The following is a 21914-nucleotide window of genomic DNA, read 5'->3' on the forward strand; positions in this document are numbered from 1 at the left end:
TCCCATGTTATTTCTGACAATGGGAAATCATAGATTTAACTAATTGCAGCTCAAATATTGGCATTAATTTTTATAAATCTTTAGACAGAAGAAAAATTGGTTTGACTAGACATCCAGAAGTTGAGGAATGTGCAGATATTTCAAGGAAGCTCTGCACTTTGAATCACTGGCTTTCCTGGAGGACTTGTGGGAGTCCCGAAAGGTGTCCCTCATCTGAAGGTTGCACATGTGAGTTTATACTTGAACTAAGAGGCAACAGTTGAAGAGAGCTGTGAGCTCCATCTATTGAACACACCAATACTAAACAAGGAGGAAATGTGAATGAAGAAAAGTAACAGTGAGGATCACAGGTAGACTGGGTACATAATTATAAGAAGAGTGAGTGAAGACTAAGGCATCATGAAATTTAGACAGGATACTCAGAATGATTAACAGAAAGAGCTTATAAAACTATAAGATAAGGAGATCACCAGTTCAATGGGGGAGTTTTACATATGGCAACATGTCACGGAAGCATGTGAAGACTGTGAGTGAGAATGGATGCCAAACTTTTGCAAGACAATGTTTTTGCAAGGCATGGAGAGTGGAGGGCCATAGCATAGGATGTGAGTACTGATGTTCAGACCAGAACCAATCTGAGCGAAGCCAGCACAACATATGATATATTTTATTTTGAAATTTGGCACTCTTCTCCCTAACACATTTCCAGCCTCATCCTTTCTGCTTGACTTTCAAAATAAATATTTTCCTGATTAATCATCATTTAATGGTAAATGGAATGACTATTTAAAAGTAACTAGAATTGGACTCAAGTGAAACCTATTCTTTTTACATTGTAGAGTAAAGCTACCAGAGACAGGCTTGAAAACATTGAACACAGAAGGTGTTTTACACCTAATGGTGCAGAATTAAAGTAGGTATCAAGGAGAATTGGAGCCCAGAAGGAGTCAGTTCTCCATTTGACAGAAATAAGAAGTCTCCCTTTCTCCAAGGCTGAAAGGTATAAGATAAGATATATGCCAACAGAGATGAATTTTCAGGTACCAGTCTGCAATTTTAGAGGCATTAGTTTTGGATTCTTTCACTTCTTCACTAAGGTGAAATAAGAGGGCAAGGATCTGCTGCAAAGGAGAGTGAGGTCAGAGATCTAAGAAGTGCAGATTCTGAAAAACTAAAGGAGATATAGTAAAGGATTCTGGCTACTTACCAGTAAAATGATTGGCAAAAGCATTAATGGTTCTACTAAACTTGAGCCTTACATTTACAGCAGTGTCAGCAGGCACAGGGACACAGCACATCTGAAATATACACAAGTCCCTGTGTATAAAGCCAGAGAATGAGCAGCTGTTTATTCTTATCTTCCACATATCCCAAGATTGAAAAGCCTGAAGCTTACTTGGTTCAATTTCATACTCCTTTTCACAGTATGCCTTTTTTCCTTTTTTTACATATACATTTATATTATTACACATATATACAATAAACTACCTACAGCAAGAACAACCATGAAACAGTCAGGAATAATACAAATGTTACATTTATAGTGTTTGGCTATTTGTATTTGACAACCTTGAATAAAATATCTTTCCTATTTTGATACATCTAAAATTCTGAATGTAAATCAACACCTATCATATCTCATCATTATCAACTTAAGACATTTATCTAGACCTAAAAACATCTTAACCCCTAAACAGCTAATCTTAATTGTACAACTAAACTATCTGGTCTTCAACCCCATCAGAAACTTAGAAGGAATAAAATTAATTACCTGAGTAAACAGGAAGTGCAGGGTAGCAGCTTCAAAAATGAGAAAATGACAGAGACAGTTTGCTGCCTGAATAGTCACCCCAAAACTCTCTATAATGTTTGAGCACCATCTTAAGCCTTTTGGCCCCCAATTTTGTTTGGGTATTATTCATCCAAATCAGCTGGAATAAACCTTAAGAGAATGACGTCCCATTTCCCTTAAGTGGGGCTCAGTAGGTTTTGTTGCTCTCTTGGACTATAGCTGTTTATTTTCATTGGGAGTTGGTTGTAAGTTATTATAGGTTTTATTCAGAGAGAAAACATTGTTGGACTCAGGGATATCTTTCTATTCCTTTATCTTTCTTTCTTAGGTCTGCAGATAGGGGTTGAAAAGAAAGAAGGGGGAATATAGAAATATGTAGAGATGATAGTACAGTATGCCTTCTCTAAATATGACCCCAAATAATATAGGCCAATGGTGAGTACGAGCAATCTCTGATAGAATTGTGAATCCTAGAGCTTTACTTTGAACCTTTCAGGGCCATCCCACACTTTGGTTTGTGGACTACTGAAGCAAGTTTGGTAACTCTGTGCTTCTTTTATACTGTCCAAGCGTTTTTGCCAGCACATATGTTCTGTCATGAAAGCACATGTGACCATATATTTGTGATGCTTGAAACTGATTGCATGCCCATTTTATTGGCAATAGAGTATTAAAGTCTTTATCAATTCAGACATAATTGGAGCTTCTGATTTTCTAATTCACAGGAGCTTCCACATTCTCTAACACTGTCATAAAAGCAGGTTGGTTCTTGCTGGGTCATTTTCTATCCACTTACTCATCCATTCAGGGGGATAATAGTAAAATATTTGTGTTGCATGGTTCTAGATGCAAAGTATTGAGGTTTTATAGGAAATAAAATAATTCTTTTCTTTTCTTTTCTTTTTTTTTAATAATAACACATTTTTATTGAAAATTAAAAATAATTCCTATTACATCTCATTTCCTATCCCATCCCATGCATCCTCCCAACCCTCCCTTCCTCCCACTTTCACCCCAATCCCCCTTCCCTATGACGGTGGCTGTGGGGGACCTCCTCCCCCTGAATATGGTGCTAAGGTATCAAGTCTTTTCTTGGTAGACCGCTATCCTTCCTCCGAGTGCCATTGGGTCTCCCCAACAAAGGGACATGGCCAAATATGGGGCACCAGAGATCCTGTGAAAGCCAGTCCCCAGTCTCCACTTAGCTGTGGAGAATGTTCTGTCCCTTGGCTAGATCTGGGTAGGGGTTTGATGATGACTGCCCGGAAATAAAATAATTCTTGCTCTCTTGTCTTATATTCTTCAGGGAGAAGACATTATATAGTCACACAATTTATTACTTAATTATAATAGTTATGTGTGTTATGAGTAGTATAATTTCCTTTTTATATTTTGTGTAATACAAATTTGTTAATGTGATGAATCAACCATTAATATATTTAGATGCTTAAAGAATAAATTTTGGTAACCCTTGGAAAACTTACCTATGCATAAGAATTCATTGAAAGCTTCAACAAACCATTGATTTAATATGTATCAAATATATACATTTGTTTATTAGTCTAAACATATAAAGAGATACCATAGCACATATGAAAATATATACACATATCTCCATATATTACTTTACATAGAGTATGTATGCTGACCAACTCTATAGGTTTAAATCTTTAACAATACATTTTAAAAATATCTTTAGAGGAAAATTTCAAGGAAAAAGCTAGATATCATCACTGCTAGCAAAATATTTAGAATTAACCTTCACTTCTCTCCCTTTGTAGCAACTATTGGCTGCCATGGCAACCTTTCCCCCAGCACTGCACAGTTCTCTTAGATGAAAAGCACAAGGCCTTGGAGACTTCAAATGTCTCCTTACAAAGGACTCCCAAACCTTTACCCTGGAGCCATTACCATCCTGGGCCTCAGAAGCCCTGGGTTCTCCATTTAATTTATTATGTCCTATTTCAATCAATACCACTCTGGTGCACCAGGAGATAGATAGAAAGCCCATAATATCTTGTTGTGCAGTGTATGCTCACAAACATAGCAAGACTTATTTTTTAATTTCTTAGTTGGGTTCCAAAATTTTTCAGAAGATAGTAACAGATTAGGCACTCACACTAATTTCTATGTCGTTCTTGTTCACTCCCTTCCTAGAGATCAAGTAAAGTCCCATTTTCACTTCTGCCATCCCCTTTGTTAGTCCTTCCCCAGACCCCTCCCCTTTATCTGCCTGGATAATTGCTGCTTTCAATTTAAGTCTCACTGAAGCTCTAATTTTTGTTTTTTTTGTGGGGGGAGGGTGGGGGAGGGAGAGTTGAGAGCCACTGAAGCGAGGCTGGAGGATACACTTGGTATTTTTTTAATTTAGTAATCATTTTATTTTTTAATTTTAAAATCTATTTTATTAACTTATTCATATTACATCTCAATTCTTAGCCCATCCCTTGTGCCCTCCCATTCCTCCCTCTCTCCCACTTTCCCCCTACTCCCCTCTTCTGTGTCTGTGACTGAGGGGGACCTCCTCCCGCTGTATATGCTCATAGGGTATCAAGTCTCTTCTTGGTAGCCTGCTATCCTTCCTCTGAGTGCCACCAGCCCTCCCCATCCAGGGGACGTGGTCAAATATAGGGCACCAGAGTTCATGTGGAAAGTCAGTCCCCACTCTCCACTCAATGGTGGAGAATGTCCTGTCCATTGGCTAGATATGGGTAGGGGTTCAAAGTTTATTGCCTGTATTTTCCTTGGCTGGTGCCATAGTTTGTGCAGGGCCCCTGGGTCTAAATCTGTCCATCATAATGTTCTTCTTGTAGGTTTCTAGGACCCTCTGTGTCCTTCTATTTCCCCATTCTCCCATGCTTCTCTCATCTAGAGTCCCAATAGGATGTCCTCCCCTCTGACCTACTTTTCTGGTAAGTGAAGACTTTCATGGAACATGTCCCTTGGGCTAGTGTCTAAATATAAGTGTGTATATACCATTTGACTCTTTCTGCTTCTGGGTGAACTCACTCATTGTGATCATTTCTATACACAGAAGATGCTCCAGCACACAACAGGGACATATGCTCAACCATGTTCATACAGCCTTATTCATAATAGCCAGAACATGGAAACAGCCTAAGTGTCCCTCAGTAGAAGAATGGATAAAGAAACTGTGGTACATTTACACTGTGGAATACTACTCAGCTATTAAAAACAAGGAATTCAAAAGTTTGTGGACAAATGGATTGAACTAGAAGAGGACACACTTGTTAATGGCATCACAGTGGCCTGGGCTGGTGATAGTCAGTGATCTGAAGTTTCCTTTTAATTTCCCATGCAGCCCATAGCTGGAAAAGAAGCTTCTCTATCAGTTGTGATCCTAGCTGCTGTCACACCGCTTAGGACCAGTGTCATCGTTCTATAAATATGACCTGCTTGCAAGCGTCATTCATGAGGCTGGGATGAGGGACAGTGGTGGCCATGATAACAATGAGAAGACCCTGAAGGAATAATTAGGCTTCTCTATACTGCGGAGAGACAGAAAATAAGCATAGTAACACATTTGTCAAGTTATCTTCAAAAGCAGCCGAGTGCCCAAGAAGAAATGAGGCGCAGAAGTGGGGTAATATTTCAGAAATGTTCTTAAAGGCCTCTGAGGAAAGTAGATGTTCTCTTAGGTGACATGGAGAAACAAGGCAACAAGGAAGCTCAGGGAAGCATGTGGCAAGCAGGGGATGGCACAGCGGCAACTGAAGGCAGCAGAGTCCGTCTGGGCCTGAGATCCGTGCTGTGATAGAGGAGGGAATAGCGGAGGGACACAAAGGCTTTCTGTGGTGAGAAGTCACTTCTTGTAGGTTTGCAGGTTATGGTGAGAAGCAGGAAAACTTTCCACAGGGCAAAAATGACATCCAAAGAAGATGAGGCTTCCCTCTGGCCTTCAAAAACATCAGTAAAATTACAGTTCTATATATTCTGTGTGAACCATTATGTCATTAAGCCAGCAAAGCACTTTTCAGAAACAAATCCCAGATACCTCTACCACCTGCGTGAGTAAGGAAGGAAGCAGAAGTACAGGAAGCCTAAATAACTCTCCACGAGCTCACAGCTGCAGGGGACAGGTCCCCGCAGCAGGGTTCTTGAATCTTTACCTCTTCCCCCACCATGGAGAGACTTGGTCCGTGTGCTAATGTCCATGATCCAATTTTTAAAAATCTGATATTAGCTCACCCTTGAAGGTCTGGTAGAATTCTGCACTGAAACCATCTGGCCCTGGGCTTTTTTTGGTTGGGAGACTATCAATGATTGCTTCAATTTCTGTAGGGGAAATGGGACTATTTAGCTTGTTTATCTGTTCTTCACTCAACTTTGACAAGTGAAATTGATCACGAAAATCGCCCATTTCCCTTAGATTTTCAAATTTTGTGGCATATATGCCTTCAAAGTAGGATCTTATGATTCTTTGTATTTCTTCAGTGTCTGTTGTTATGTCTCCCTTTTCATTTCTGATTTTGTTGATTTCACACATACTCTGGTGCCTCATATTTGACCATTTTCCCTGGAGGGGGAGACCTGGTGGCACTCAGAAGAAGGACAGCAGCTTACCAAGAAGAGACTTGGTACCCTATGAGCATATACAGGGGGAGGAAATCCCCCTCAGGAACTGTCATAGGGGAGGGGAATAAGGGGAAAATGGGAGGGAGGGAAGAATGGGAGGCAACAAGGGATGGGATAACTATTGAGATGTAACAAGAACAAATTAATAAAATAATATATATCTTGGGAAAAAATCTGCAATCATACTTTGACGTTTGGAATTTGACCCTGAGCCGTTAGCACCAGCTTCTGGGTGTCATTATTGCCAACATCAGCATTAAAATTTAGTGGACTTCAGCCAGCTGTGTGCTAGTCGCTCTGCATAGTTGAGGGTAACACATGGAACAGAATATGACATCTGTTTGTCACCTTGTAGGTTGGTTTAAGACAAAGCTACTTCTGCATCTATAGGTTCTACACTAGCAGATTCAAGACTATATATCAAAAATATCTAGAAAAAAAAGCATGTCTGTTCTGAACAGGTAGACTTAGACAAAGTTTTCCCAGTTTCCCAGTTTTCTGAGAAAGTGCTAGATAGATTTCCAAAGTGGTTATACAAGTTTGCATCCTGGAATCAGCCTAAATGTCTCTCAGTTGAAGAATGGATAAAGAAACTGTGGTACATTTACACTATGGAATACTACTCAGCTATTAAAAACAAAGAAATTCTGAAATTTGGGGAGAGATGGATTGAACTAGAAATGATCATAATGAGTGAGTTAACCCAGAAGCAGAAAGACTCACATGGTAGATACTCACTTATAATTGGACACTAGTCCAAAAGGCACATCCCACAAAAGTCTTCACTTACCAGGAGATTGTGATAGATGTGAGGACATTCTACTGAGACTCTAGGTAAGAGAAATATAGGAGATGGGGAAATAGAAGGGCCCAGAGGGTCCTAGAAACCTACAAGAAGAACATTATGACAGGTGGATCAGGGCCCAGGGGGATCTGCTCAAACTATTGCACTAACCAAGGACAATATAATAGTAAATATTGAACCCCTACTCTGATCTACTCAATGGACAGGACATTCTCCACAGTTATGTGGAGAGTGGGGACTGACTTTAATATGAACTCTGGTGCCCCATATTTGAACACCTCCCCTTAGTGGAGAGGCCTGATGGCACTCAAAGAAAGAATAAGCAGGCTACCAAGATGAGACTTGATAGCCTATGACCATATAGTAGGGGAAGAGGTCCCCTCTGTCATAGACCTAGGGAAGGGGAATAGGGTGAAAGTGGGAGGAAGCGAGGGAGGAATGGGAGGATACAAGTGATGGGATAACGAGTTGTAATCTGAATAAATTAATAAAATTAAAATTAAAAAAATAAACTCTTAAAACTGAAGGGCTGGAGAGATGGCTCAGCACTTAAGAGCATTTGCTGTTCTTACAGAGGACCCAGGTTGGGGGTTCTAACACATACATGGTGCTACACGGTGAATTTGAACTTTAGTCCCAGGTTATGTGGAGTGCTTTTCTGGTCTCTACAGGCACCAATCACTTGTGGTACACATCAGTACATGGAGGTAAAACACTAATAAGATAAAGTGAAATGAATTTTTGGAAACTTGAATGTTACTCAGGAAAATAGAATAATCTATGTTTTGGGTTGGTTTCTTTTCAAGCCAAAAAAAAAAAAAAAAAAAAAAAAAAAAAGATGTTTTAGCTCTTACTTACTTGAAAAAGTATGGTTCCTGCTTCATTGATGATGTGGAATGTAAAGGGAAAATTAGTAGCTCCATGGATCAAAGTGGAAGGAAACAGACAAAATATTAATACATTATATCTTTATACATTTATATATTATAAATGCATATATTACATATATGAATACACACTACATATATATATATATGTACACACACATATATGTATATATATTCCAGAAGTCACTCCTAGCATTGTATCCTTAACCCTGTGGGGTAGGCTTCACTAAGAAACTTTGCTAGTAACGGTTCTCCTGGGAGCAAAAGAGCCACCCTTCTGCTGAGCTCTCCTCCCTGAATTTTAGCAGTCACAGTAGTTGGGACCAGTTTTCTTTTCTGCTATTAAGAGTTATAAAGCTTACTAGGCACTACCATTACCATAATAACCTTCACTATCATTTAATTTATTACATTCTATTTTACATTCACTAAGCTAATGTGAAAACTAAAACAGATGTAAGGAGCGAGGAGGCTCCTAGAGTCAGCATATCTCTGTTCCCGGGTACAACAGCAGCTGGCCCGTCTGGCTCCAGCTCTGCTCCCTGGGCAGCAGCCTTCTAGCTATTTGCCAAGGCCTCTTCTAGCTGGTGGAGGACCTCTCTCCCCCAGGTTTTTTTTTTTTTTTTAAAACTTCTATTACTTGTATGAAATAATTTTGTCTTTTATTTCCCCAGCTTTTGCCCCAAGGCTTCCAGGTGGCACATTAAGTCTCAAGCCTTTTCTTTTTCATTATTATTTTCTTTTTTTACACATACATTTATATTATTACACATAAATACAGTAAACTACATGCAGCAGGAAGAACCACGAAATAATCAGGTGGTTATAAAAGTGGTACACTCATAATGCTAGGCTATTTGTGTTTGGCAACCTTGAAGAAAACATCTTTCCTATCTTGGTGAGTCTAAAATTCTGAATGTAAATAAATATCTATCATATTTCATCTCTATTAACTTCATTCCTTTTCTTTGAGACTTGAGGGGATTGTTCCTCAGCACACTAGTTCACCAAGTCCTATTCTCAGTGCTCAACACCACAACATTCACTCTCTTTCCCAGGGCTGTGTTTTCTGAAAATTTAACTTTAATATAAAACATTCTTCATAGTAGCATATGATATATCAAGAAAGTATGCATCACTGTTCTTTGGATCTGAATAGAAAAGCTATTACTTCTTGTTTAGTCCCAGATCCTGACCAAGGCTGACCACAATTACCAAATAATTGACATGTTCCCTAAATGTTATTCGCAGAAACACTGTGGTCATAATTAGCACCTTCACACTGGCCTTAATTACTAAATAGAGTACACCAATATTTGATGGACTTTTTTCTCCCGATATGTTAGGGAGTAATATCCCCAAAACATTTATAATTCATAAATGTAAAGTCAATTGTAGGAATGATAAATGTGAGGTTTCATAATATTGATAAAATATCATGACAGAAACATGGATTTTTCTTTTTAAGTGTGTCTTTCCTTATTTTCCTTTTTGTAAAGGTGAGCTCTTCAGGTCATTGGTTTAACTAGAATTTTAAGAAAGATGTGTAAGAAGATAAATATATTTTTATTTCTATTTAAGTTTTATTATAATGAATGTGGAAATTACTATAAGACTCACTTAGATCACTCAGAATTCATGTTCTAGCATATACTTAAAAGGTGACTGCTTGTTCACAACGAACATGAATACACAGTGTACAAATCTTGATAAAAATAGTTTACCATCCATCTTCTCTGACAAGGCAATGCCAACCCTGTCTGCAATATGTGCTGGGGCAGTGGTGCCGCAGAACTTGTGAAGTGACCTACCAATGACTGGTCTACTTTGACAACCATGCTCATGATAGACACAGCCTGGATGACCAGGAATCCGAATCTGGATAGCTTAAATACATAGTGCAGAACCAAACATGACTGGCCAAAAAATTCAAGACATTATACCTAGTGATATTCTGCTCTGTTCATAGATCAGCACCTTTTCCAGGGACCATCAGAGAGGCTTCCTCCAGCAGCAGATTGGAGCATAATCAGAGGCCCACAGCCAAACATTAGGTTGAGAGATGGGTCCAGGATGGAGGTCTCTATTGAGTCACTACCCTTGGGTCTTGGTAACCCATAGAAGAGGCTGAGGATGAATTGTGGGCACAAAAAGTGGTGAGGACACAGAGAAAGCACAGCCCATGTAATCAATTAATCAAGGCTCATTGGGCCTCATAGAGACTGAATTGACCATCACAGAGCTGATATGAGTCTGTGGTAGGTCCTATGCACATATGTTATGCATATTGACTTTGTGTTTTGTGGGAATTTTGACAGTGGGAGTGGTGATGTCTCTGAGTCTCTTATCAGCTCTTGGAACCCCTTTCTTCCTACTATGATGCCTTGCCTAGCCTTTTAATTGATTAATTAATTAATTAATGTTTTTCTTATTTTTACACATAAATACAACACACTGCATACAACAAGAAGAACCACAAAACAATCAGGAATTATACAAATTATCTAAACTTGTAAATAAATAAAATATACTCAATACTGAAAGCTCAAATTTTTTTTTCATGATTTTATTTATTGGAAATAACAAATCCATAGTATTTAGAACAATTCTAACTCTAGCTTTCATAATATAACTTATAATGACATAGAACTATATTAAAAAGACATGAAACAATAGTCCACCAAAATTATAAAACAAGTACTCCACAAACCCAAGCTATAACTGGCCTTTTATGAACTGAGCCTTTTAAGATCATGGGGTGCTTTGATGGCTCCGGCTCTTCCTCATAATATCTTTAGACATAAACAGCACATGACTATAGGGTGATTTAAAATGTGATTTTAATTTCCCATTAATTGGGAGTTTTGTTGAAGATTTGCATATATTACTGTGAATTCTCAGGAATTTAAAAACAATGGTTACAATGTGTTGCGGTACTATTTCTTTTTTTTTTTTTCTTTTTCTTTTTTTTTGCCACCGTGCCCAGCTGTATTTTTTACTTTTTCCTTTTTGTGTTTTTTTTCCTCCTTTATTAATTTATTCTTGTTACATCTCAATGGTTATCCCATCCCTTGTATCCTCCCATTCTTCCCTCCCTCCCAATTTCCCCTTATTCCCCTCCCCTATGACTGTTCCTGAGGGGGATTACCTCCCCCTCTATATGCTCATAGGGTATCAAGTCTCTTCTTGGTAACTTGCTGTCCTTCCTCTGAGTGCCACCAGGTCTCCCCGTCCAGGGGACATGGTCAAAGGTGAGGCACCCGAGTATGTGAGAAAGTCATATCCCACTCTCCACTCTACTGTGGGGAGTGTTCTGTCCATTGGCTAGATCTGGGTAGGGGCTTAAGGTTTACTGCCTGTATTGTCCTTGGCTGGTGCCTTAGTTTGAGCGGGACCCCTGGGCCCAAATCTGCCTATCATAATGTTCTACTTGTAGGCTTCTAGGACCGTCTGGGTCCTTCTACTTTGCCTTTCTCCCATGCTTCTCTCATCTAGAGTCCCACTAGAATGTTCTCTCCTCTGTCTCAGTTTCCTGGTAAGTGAAGGCTTTCGTGGGACATGCCCCTTGGGCTAATATGCAGATATAAGTGAGTATATACCATTTGAGTCTGAAAGCTCAAAATTTAACATGATGCTTCATGGCTTCCGTTTGAGTGCCAAATTTAACTAAACTGAAAGTTCTTATGGTTTTACAGACTTTGGGTCTGGTTGGTTTTTGACGTGAGGTTTTCATTTACATTTGACTTTTAAATACATTTTGAGGTCTGTAATGGTTTACTCATAATGCTTATATTTTTATAGTTGAAAAATATCATAAATCTGTCCATATAGAGAATGTATATATGGAAATATGTTGATAACTCATTTGTAATAAACATAATTTTATGGAAATAAATAGTATCAATTAACTAAATACTTCTCTATTTCATTTTGATTCTCCTCTTCCAAACTGACTTTATTTGCTAGTAGAGATAACCCCCATACATCTTGGACAAAAATATTCTCAAAAATTAATAAAAACATATTATATTATTAAAAGTGGTATTTCTGTATCGAAGCAGTAGTGACAGAGCCATCATTTCACCATTAACTTGGATGTCATGCTAAGAACATCTCAGAAACGTACTTACATGCTGTTATTTACTTATCTGGGTTCTTTGTGACTATTTAGTATTAGCCTATATGTCTAGGGCATAATGTATGCCCTATGGAGATACTTTGTTGAGTGTATACTTTAATCATTAAATTCACCTGTATATGGTTTTCCAAAACATGAATGCACTAGTTGGAACATCATATGAACATAGATTTAGATTACCCTAAAAAATTTTATCTAATATTACAGTTCCTAATATTTTTAAATTTTCATGTAATTTGATTTTTACCTGTATGAAAAAATATTTTTTTCCACAAACTCTTGGAAATTTCCTAGTTATCCCTTCTATTGATTTCTAGCTCAGTTTTTGGGAAATATGGTGTGATATTTATTCACTGCAGTATTTTCAGATCTGGTGTAACATGAAATTTGAGGTTTCCTTGAAAATAATACAACTATTTGTGGCATTGGGTATAGCAATCAAACACATGCAAGTGTTGTCAACTACTTTCATTGATTTGTTCAAATCTATATTCTTACTGAATTTTGCTGCCTTGATCTTTCAACTGCCAAGAACTGTATGTTAAGAATCTCCAGTAACATTGCAAATTTTATTAAAGTCAGCTCTTTTTTATTATAAACTGAAGTTATTTTTTTAGTTGAAACAACTTTGTACATCTAGTATGTAGATTGATTTTTATTATTATAAAATACTTCCCTTATATGCTAGTAATATTCTTTTATATCGGTCCACTTTATCTGATGTTAGGTAATTATATCAGCTTTTTTTTTTTTTATAAATTTAAACCTCAGTCCTTCCTGTATTGTTGCACATACAGGAGATTAAAGAAAACAAAAAAATATGTTGACAAAATATATTTGATACTGAAAATGTAATTTTAATGTGAAGCTTCATGACTTTCATTCCAAATGCCTATTCTAATTGTATAGATGACGTTCATTGATTTGTATAGACTTTGAGTCTAATTAATATTACTGTGTGATGTTTTATTAATTGGCAAGTTTTTTTAACAACAAAGTTTATTTTCTAATGAAAAGAAAAAAGACAGAGGGAGCAGGCCTCCTGGACACTGCACCTCAGGCTGGAGTATAGGCCTGCAACACCTAAAATGTATATTCTTGTAATAAAAGTAGCCTAGTGATTGACATGACCATGATTTGATCAACTAACAATTAACTTGTATAACTTATTTATCCTAAACAGCCTGCAATAGCACTTTCAAAGTATTGGAAGTAAACCTTGTATTATAATTGAGCTATATGGGTACAATACCTCATATTAGAGTATATATATACATGTGTGTGTGTGTGTGTGTGTGTGTGTGTGTGTGAAGAATTGCTTAAATTTTTGAAAATATAATTGCATCCTTTCCCTTTTCCTTTCTTCCCTCCAAAAATTCCCATGCTCTTTTCAAATTCATGAGTTGAGGCCTTCTGGGTTTTCTCCCTGTCCATTTCAGTATGGCTGTCTAAACATTCTCTACAAACGTAGATAGATTTTTTTTTTTATGTCAAGCTTCAAATTGTAAAGATGATGGACAGAGAAAGAAAGCAGAATCTCTCACATACACAACAAATAGCATCAAAGAATCAATTAAGCACAGCACTGTGTTACTACAAGTTACTGAAGACCAGAGCAATGGAAAGCAGTATTTGAGTGAAACTATAAGTGTTATTCAGCCTATAGGTGCAACGGCCCAACCTTGTCCCTGGGAGCCTGTGGTCAGCACAGTACTTTCCAAGATTCTCTTACCTTCAGAACATGCTCAGCCATATACAACAGAGCAGTATTCACCTTCCCAACTTCTTGGACCTTTGTTAGCTACTTTGGGAAGTCACCAGACTCCAACACCAAATGGCACAAGGGGTGGGAATTTACCACCTAGCAGCTGTCTAACTCCTTATCCATTTCAAATTGTCTCCAAATACAGTCCTAGAGTTCTCTTATTCTAGCAGTAAAGGTGAGTTCTATGATGTTGATCAGGCCCACCAAAGTGGCTCATCCTTAAAGCGTTTTACAAATTCTTCTGAATCTGACTTCATCTTCACACTCAGCAGCTCCAAAACCAGCCTACATCACCTAGGCAGGCCAGAATCACTGAATTAATTCATGTCCAGGAGAACACATGATGGTATTGCTTTTTATATACATGACAGAAGAAATAAAGATGGGTAAGTGGGGCTGGTGGAGGAACATAAGGATTTTATCCGGCACAAGCTAGGCTTTGAATGGACCTTAGGAAGGTAGTTCTTCTAATACTTATTCTTTAAAGAAAATCTCTTTTGAAATGTATGTAGGCTTTTTGCTCTTCCGGGCATATTCTTGACCAGAATGATGCTGGGAATCAATGGTTCAGAGTGTGTAGTGGTAGAAAGAGAAAATGCTAGAAAGAGGGAAAGAGTTGCTGACCCAAGCCCTTCAATCCTATTTTGGGAGAGATCGTTCCATGTCACTGAAAGTTGATATCGATACTAAGGAGAACAGAGCTAGCTCTACAATGGACAGTTGTCTGGGTTTATTAGAATAGTGTAGCATTTGTAACTGAGTAAATGTCCATCATTTGTGATTAGTGTTTTAACAAAAAGGTACAATTCAGTGCTCAGATCCAGACTCAGATGCTGTGCCTCATGTCTGGGCTATGAAGAACATTCCATATCCATATTTCCCAATAGCTATGGGAAGTATATCCACAACAGTGGATTAGAGGAAAATGAAGTAGTAAATGCTTCTATACATGGTATAGTGTAAATTTCATCTTCTGCACAAACCTTTCTATGGAGGCAAGAAGCAAGGGATTATGGCAGAGATTAGTCTCACCAAATGACGAGGTGTGTTTTTGCTCTATTGAAGTGTAATAGGATGATACCACATATCATGAAGTGCCTGTAAAGATATAGGGAGAAAGTTTGGGCTGTAATGGTTATGAGTCCTGATGCCTTTGGAAGGATGCATATTAAAAAATCAAAAACATTTATGTAGTAAGTAGAGCAAAACATGGGCTTAAAGAAAGACAAAGTGAAGAAGCCTATGAAAGGAAAGAGAATTCAGTGAAAGATAGAGACCGGAATCCAAGATGGCGGCGAGCAGTGTGGACCGTGTTTGGAAGCTCCAGTGAAAAATTCAGGGAATTGCACAGATTTCTGAGCCAGGAACACCAAAGTCCCCATACCATGGCAGCAGGAATGTTCCACGGTTCGGAGGGACCAGGGTGCGGAGGACCTGCATGCCCCTGCACAAGGGAGGAGCGTGGATTTTCTCAGATCAGCTCAGTTTCACCGGAGGCGCCACCTCAGCGCAGCCGCAGTTCTCCGGTTGTGATGCAGGCTGGGCGGAATATCAAATGGCTAAGAAACACTTAAAGAAATGCTCAACATCCTTAGTCATCAGGGAAATGCAAATCAAAACGACTTTGAGATTCCATCTTATACCCATCAGAATGGCTAAGATCAAAAATTCAAGTGACACCACATGCTGGCGAGGATGTGGGGAGAGAGGAACACTCCTTCATTGCTGGTGGGAATGTAAACTAGTACAGCCATTTTGGAAATCTATCTGGTGCTATCTCAGAAAAATGGGAATAGGGCTTCCTCAAGACCCAGCTATTCCACTCCTTGGAATATACCCAGAAGATGCTCCAGCACACAACAAGAACATTTGCTCAAGCATGTTCATAGCAGCCTTATTCATAATAGCCAGAACATGGAAACAGCCTAAGTGTCCCTCAGTAGAAGAATGGATAAAGAAACTGTGGTACATATACACTATGGAATACTACTCAGCTATTAAAAACAAGGAATTCCCGAAATTTGTGGACAAATGGATTGAGCTAGAAATGATCACAATGAGAGAGTTAAGCCAGAAGCAGAAAGACTCAAATGGTATATACTCACTTATATCTGCATACTAGCCCAAGGGGCATATCCCATGAAAGCCTTCACTTACCAGGAAACTGGGACAGAGGGGAGGACATCCCATTGAGACTCTGGATGAGAGAAGCATGGGAAAATAGCAAAGTAGAAGGATCCAGAGGGTCCTAGAAACCACAAGTAGAACATTATGGTAGGCAGATTTGAGCCCAGGGGTCCTGCTCAAACTAAGGCACCAGCCAAGGACAATACAGGCAGTAAACTTTAAACCCCTACCCAGATCTAGGCAATGGTCAGAACATTCTCCACAGTAGAGTGGAGAGTGGGGTATGACTTTCTCACATACTCTGGTGCCTCATATTTGACCATGTCCCCTGGAGGGGGAGACCTGGTGGCACTCAGAGGAAGGACAGCGGGTTACCAAGAATAGACTTGATACCCTATGAGCATATACAGGGGGAGGTAATCCCCCTCAGGAACAGTCATAGGGAGAGGATTAAGGGGGAAAATGGGAGGGAGGGGAAAAGGGGAGGATACAAGGGATGGGATAACCATTGAGATGTAACAAGAATAAATTAATTTAAAAAAAAAAAAAAGAAAGAAAGATGAAGACCGCTAGATTTGTGACAAACCATTACAGGAATGTCTTAGTATGGTTTAAACTTATGCCAGCAGCTTAGTTCACACCAGTGACCAGGGCAATAGACATAATTAAATAACAACTGTTCTTCCTTAGGAACAGCCTATCACTCTCTTATTGCAGTGCTTGCTGTGTCAGGGATACTGGATTTTGTGACCTAGATGACCAACAAAAGTGGAGAAACCTTTCGTTTTCTTCCATGTGGCGGCTACTATGTTGACTTCAGTCCTAAGACAAATTTCAGGTTTTTAAATCATCTCTTCCCTTTCCAAATCTCATGCTTTGACAAACAGTTGTAAAGCTATCCTGAGTGAGGTAGCCCAGCCCCAGAAGGCACACATGGTATAAAGGCACTTATAAGTGAACATATTAGCCATATATTACAGAATAATGATACTATAATTCACAGATACAAAGAAGCTAAGTAACAAGGTAGGCCCAAAAAAGAAAGTTGGAAGGAGGGTGAGACCAGCAGGAGAGGAGGATAGGGATTAAGACTGGGATATAAAGTGAATAACCAAATAAATAAAGTTTAAAATTTAAAAGAAAATTAGTCCAACATATTAAAATCAAATGTTAAGACATTTCATGGTTTCACCTATAACTTTATTTTGGAATTGAACTATTATGAGAAAGTAACTAAACTGTCATTTAGTTATATGTAGTGTTTCTTAAGGCTTAATAAGTTAATTTATCAACCTTTAAAATAAAACAAAAACAAAAATAGGTCGGGAAATCTGTCTTTCATTGGAGACTTATTTATTGCATTGATTATGTCAGTTTATTGTTTTAATATTTTTGAATTTATTGTATGTTTTTTAATATTCCACTCTCCATCTTGTCGTGCCTCACTGTGAGCTGATCAGACAACATGCTTTGTTATCTTTTGTTTTCTCCATTTTTGGGGGGGGAGCTACGGGATTTGGTTAAAGTTATCTCCCTTTAAAAAAGTCTGATAGAGAAATCCTGTTCTGTATCAGAGTGACAAAGCATGAGGAACAGACTGTGGCCAGAATCTCATATAGCATGTTTTTGTTTGCTTTGTGGTTGTTGCTATACCACATGTCCAACATAGGTTACCTTAGAGAAACTCATAGCATTCTCAGTCTTGTCACTCAGGACCATGTCTCTGAAAGGCTTATGAATGATTTAAATGCTGAGCAGGAATTCTAGAAACATCTACAGTACCGCAATGTAGTGTTTAAACATATTGACATAACTTATGTTTACATGTCTGTTAATAGTGTTTGTTCCTTTCTTCTGATTTTTTTTTTGAGACAGGGTTTCTCCATTCTAGAACTCACTTTGTAGACCAGGCTGGCCTTGAACTCACAGAGATCTATCTGCCTCTGTCTCCTGAGTGCCTCGCTGTCTATTAATACTTCTTCAACTTTGAATAATTTTGTGGGTCACTCTCTAAACTCTCCTATCTGGTGGTAGGTATGTCTTGAGGAGCTGTTATCGATACTCAGTGGATGATAAAGGAGGCAAAGTGCCCAGCTACAGTCAGTTTATAGCTTCTAGAATACCTACCACAATAGTTGAAAGCTTAGTGTGTTAAACACCACAGATGATTCATAAAGCTCTAAGCCAGAGAAGGCTCATTTCTTACAGTGACAGTGCTTTGCTTTCTGATTCCTTCATAAGAAGATTGTTTTTGAAATGTTCACCATGCATTGGTAGAAGATAGCTCTGAGTTATATTAGCAATAACATTTGAGAGCTTGAAATGCTCCCAGCCCATTCATTCTATAGACGATACTAAGATCCCTAACAAACCATCCAGTAAGTCCTGATTGGGCATGTTGGTCAGTGTAGCCAAATAATGAATTTTGATGGCTGGACCTATCATCTTCTATGATGTCATTGATACATTTTCTGTGTAGCAGAAGAGGCAGCTGATGCCAAATATTAATACAATTACACAAAACCAACCAACCAACTAAACAAACAAAAACCATTTAAACTTGGAATTAATAGAATTCATCTACAGCTGAGCTGTTGAACACTGTATTACTGCACAGGATTTGATATTTGAAGACCTGGCTTTAAGTTATAATTACTTTTCTCATGTTGGATTCAAATTTTTCATTTGTTTTTCAAGTCTGGAAAATCTAGAATTTTTGCAAGATGAAACTTCACATTTTACCTTTGTTCATAAAGCTAAAGCCCAGAGGCTAGAGAAAAGAGAATCTATTTTTGAAGAGAAGCCCAACTCTCTTCTCTTTTTAATATTATTTGTTTATCCCTTCATCCCAGGTGTCTACAGAAGAAGGCTTGAATCTTGCTAGAGAATACAACTGTGCCTTCTTTGAGACCTCTGCTGCCCTCCGATTTGGTATCGACGATGCTTTTCATGGCTTAGTGAGAGAAATTCGCAGGAAGGAATCTATGTTGTCTTTGATGGAAAAAAAATTAAAGAGGAAGGACAGCCTGTGGAAGAAGATAAAAGGCTCACTGAAGAAGAGAGAAAACATAACATGATACTTTGCTTCCGTGTCCTTCCTGTCTCTCCTTCTGGATTTTATCAAGCAGACAATATCCCCCCCCTCTCTCTCTCCACCCACTTTGTTTCTCTGCAGGCAAAAATTAGACGTCTATAAACATATGCCTTGAGATAGTTTTGTTTTGCCTTTAATGGCTGGATAGATTTTTGTCAATCAGATGGATAATGCTATATAGATTTTACAATATACTACCAAATAAAATTAACATTCCAATTGCCTCATTTTCCTGTAAAGAGTAGCTTCATTTCGTATGCTGTCTGGTTATAAAGAAAATATGCAAACTTGTAGCTGGGATGATAAAAGGCTTAGGGGATCTGCTTATGCCTGATAACCCTTGTTGTTTGCATTTCACAAATCTGTAAATAATGAAAAAGATGGAATAATTTAAAGCAAAAACTCAAGTCCTGGTCTTCTCATAAGTGGGAGCATCTTAATATTTCTTCTTGAGTCCTCTATAGATTGAGCATTAGAGAAATTACTGATAATAGGAAATTTACAGGTCCCCATATTCACAGTGCTCAGCTTGCCATACACTTTTATAGAAGTATCAGAGTGAAGATACAGTGATGAAATAACGTGTTCTCTGTTGTCAGAAGATGGCAATACTTTGAACTTGGTAATACATATGCCCAAGAAAGGCCCTTCATCCCTCTCAATGAATTCCCTTTAGGATTGCTTCACCTGCATAGTAGCCATCTGCCTGCAGAGATTGGCTTCCACATACTGAATGTTCTCTTCATATTGTTAAAGTTCTTGTCTCATTATCCATACAATACTATAAGAAGCTGACATTGGAAGTGTTGTTGTTGTTATTTGTCGTACAATGGTACAAAATAAAATCTCCCATCCACATATTTTTCCCTTGTGCGAATTAGTTTGTTTAAATTCTAGCACAGAAAGCAACCACCGGAAAGAATGATAATGGACAAGTGTTAAGAGGAAAACTGAAAAGCTAAGCCTAAAATGGAATCAGTCAAAACAGTTTTCATGGAGTAGGGGCAGCTTTATCACAAACTAGGGAACAGCGGGGCTGAAGGATGAGGGTCTCACTCAGCACTCAGTCACCTTCTCTTCTTTGGCTTAGGGTGTCCCTGGAACTGCCTAAGTGCTGAGGTGGGCGAAATGAATCATTTCGACATGAACCCTGACTTCCTGTAGCTTAACATTCATCTGGCAGACTCACTCCACTGAAATAATACTGGTATCATAAATTCTTTTAAAGGAAAATGATACATTTCATGTGTATAGATACAAGGGGAATAGGGCTTAGGGAGCTATCAATTCTTAGCTGTTGGGCTAAAACTCAACCTTTCAGAATACTATATTTTGGGGTCATTTGATGACTTAGACCAAGATTTCTTTCTTAACCCCACAAAACTTCTCTGTTAGTGTCTTTAGGTGTTAGGATTAAGAAATTGATGGTATTGATCTTTTGTTGTAATAACTGTCACTGTATCCCTTTGAGTTTTTCTGAGCCACACCTTTTATACAGCTTCTTTCATCCCGAAATTCTAATAAAATCCAAACCACTATACATTTCTCTTCTAAGGCATACATCATTAAAAAGATATGTCACAAAGAGAAAAGAAAGGAGGCAAAATCTAATATTTCATAAAGAGTGTAAGTCACTATAAGTTTAAAAAATATTTAGTTGACATATCAAAACTGTGCATGGTAATAAAACTCCATGTGATGAAGGATTCTGTTAGTTAGAACCTGTCTTTGCTTTCTCCTTCCTTTGGTTTAGAATAAGTAATCTTTCTCTTTTATTCTGTTAAACTGTCTCACTCATCTCCAGGATGTCCTTTCTGTCTTGAGCCTGAGCCTTAGCCTTAAGCCCCTCTATCTATCTCCGTGTTTTCAAGGAAAATGCAATTTAGGAGACAATGGCCAGTATTTTTTCCCTGATACAAATAGATAATTCTGTCTATTTGTAAACCTAGTGATTTCCTTGTTGCTGTGTTATACTTCACACATTTTCTAGACAATCAAGTGCTTAGGAGTATTAGTTTCCCTTTGATTTTTAAATGCTGTTTCATTGACTTAAAGTTCTTGTTTGGTGTTAATTTTTTTGCTCCTCCTTCTTCACTACAAACCCTGAGTAAATAATTTGTGTCACTTAAAGTACTTGTATATGATTAATAATTTATGGTAAATTAATTTCATAGCTTAACGTACCCCATGGCCTTATGTGAAAGACAAAGATGAAAGAGATGGGATCCATCATCTTCATGAAGAGCACCCGCCAGTTATTTAAAGAAATCCTACTAGGTCCCACCTTTTACAGGTTACATCATCTTCCAACAAATCTAAAGGGTGTAGAGAAAGCCTTTAACCGACAGAACTTTTTGTTTGTCAAAGGTATGCTTACCTAAACCATAACACTGGCCCCCTCTACGCCTTCTCTGAAAACATATTATGGAAATGTTCAGAAGTATGCTTTTCTCACTATCTGGTAGATCAGACCAGACAAGCTGACCTTCAAAGTCTGTCATCGCAATCAGGCTTATCATCTGACTTAATGGCTACTTTAAAAAATTGTGCAGAGGAAGCAGAAGTAGTAGGGACAAAGAAAATGTAAAAATTTGAAGGATAGTAATTCTAAAAAGAATAAATGTTATTTAGTCATCATAGCCTGAGAAATCAGCAAGAAACATATATTTCCTTCCTCTGGGCTGCTTGCCTCCAGTTCATAACCGGGTAT

The 21914-nt window shown here is 38.2% G+C and overlaps 1 protein-coding gene across 6 annotated transcripts in view; it reads left to right on the forward strand.

Moving 5' to 3' along the window:
* Window positions 1-19265, forward strand: part of RIT2 (Ras like without CAAX 2) — a 369751-nt gene extending 350486 nt beyond the window's left edge. For all 6 annotated transcript variants that reach the window (XM_084779109.1, XM_084779108.1, XM_084779107.1 and 3 more), the window contains one exon: window positions 18963-19265. In XM_084779109.1, coding sequence (XP_084635235.1) covers window positions 18963-19187 — 225 coding nt within the window. In that variant the 3' untranslated portion in view covers window positions 19188-19265. The remainder of the gene's footprint in view (window positions 1-18962) is intronic.
* Window positions 19266-21914: the final 2649 nt, after the last annotated feature.

This window comes from Acomys minous (assembly GCF_964271855.1).
Source record: "Acomys minous genome assembly, chromosome: 4".
NCBI classification, from domain to species: domain Eukaryota; kingdom Metazoa; phylum Chordata; class Mammalia; order Rodentia; family Muridae; genus Acomys; species Acomys minous.